The following is a 963-nucleotide window of genomic DNA, read 5'->3' as shown; positions in this document are numbered from 1 at the left end:
CCCATTGTCCACATCAGCCAAGGAGCCCAGGAAGTCCTGTGAGGGGCTGGGCTGGTAGAAGGCGGCACCCTCCATGCCGCCAGCCAGCGTGTTGAAGCGCTGGTACAGCAGCTTCTGGATGTTGGGCCCACCAGGGCCCTCGGGCTCTGTGATGGAGCTGCGCTTCTTCAGGGGCCGCGGCGCGTTGGCCAGCTTCCTGCGCAGGGCCTCGAGGTCGGCGTCACTCTGGTAGCGCAGCGGCGAGTGCACAATGGGCGTCAGCTTGGTGGGGCTGAGCGGCCGCGGCAGGCTCTCCACGGTCCCATCCCCGGGCGGCGCGGGGCTCTCGGGCTCCGGCTCCTTCTCAGCGCTCTCCCCAGGAGGCGGGGGCTGCGTGGCACCCGGGGCCAGCGAGCCGTGCAGGAAGGGCAGCGGGGACGGGGACGTGGAGCCAGACGGCAGAACCGGCTTCCCGTACACTGGGGAGACAAGCCCAGCGCTCAGCACCTGCCAGAGGCCGCAGGAAAGCCACGGGAACCGCGAACTCCTCCCTGGGGAGGGGGACTCTCTACTTGATTGTGTGTACGGAATCAGGGCTTTTTCAGATGCAAAAAAGAAAAAGGCTGCAAAGCAGCCTACCCACAGTAAAGAGGCACTCGCTGTTTGCTAGCCAAGGAGAGCCACATGACCCTGGGGCTGCGCCACATGGCCAAGACCACAGGCCGCCTCAGGAAGAAAGGGCCCCTGGGGCCCTGGTGCTCCTCGCCCCCAAGGCCAGAGCCTGCCGCAGGTCAGGGCTGGCATTTCCACCTGGGCCCCCCTGGGAAGCCTGGAGATTCTCAAACTAGATTCTGGAACCTGCAGCCCACACGGGAGAACTCTGAGGAGACCCCAGACAGCGCTGAGGCCCAGATCCTGCCGCCCAGGAGGAACCACCATCAGCCTGCACACGCAGGAGCTCCGTTCTCACACCTGCCTCCCCAG

General features: G+C 66.0%; 1 protein-coding gene across 1 annotated transcript in view; it reads right to left on the bottom strand.

The window, feature by feature from the left end:
• PPP1R13B (protein phosphatase 1, regulatory subunit 13B) overlaps positions 1 to 963 on the bottom strand; it is a 43,300-nt gene that overhangs the window by 4,094 nt on the left and 38,243 nt on the right. The window contains exon 13 of the mRNA XM_010851408.1: positions 1 to 458. Coding sequence (XP_010849710.1) covers positions 1 to 458 — 458 coding nt within the window. The remainder of the gene's footprint in view (positions 459 to 963) is intronic.

This window comes from Bison bison, unplaced genomic scaffold (genome assembly GCF_000754665.1).
Source record: "Bison bison bison isolate TAMUID 2011002044 unplaced genomic scaffold, Bison_UMD1.0 scf7180017864302, whole genome shotgun sequence".
NCBI classification, from domain to species: domain Eukaryota; kingdom Metazoa; phylum Chordata; class Mammalia; order Artiodactyla; family Bovidae; genus Bison; species Bison bison.
Note: the sequence above shows the minus strand (reverse complement) of the source record. Positions and strands in the feature narration are given on the sequence as shown.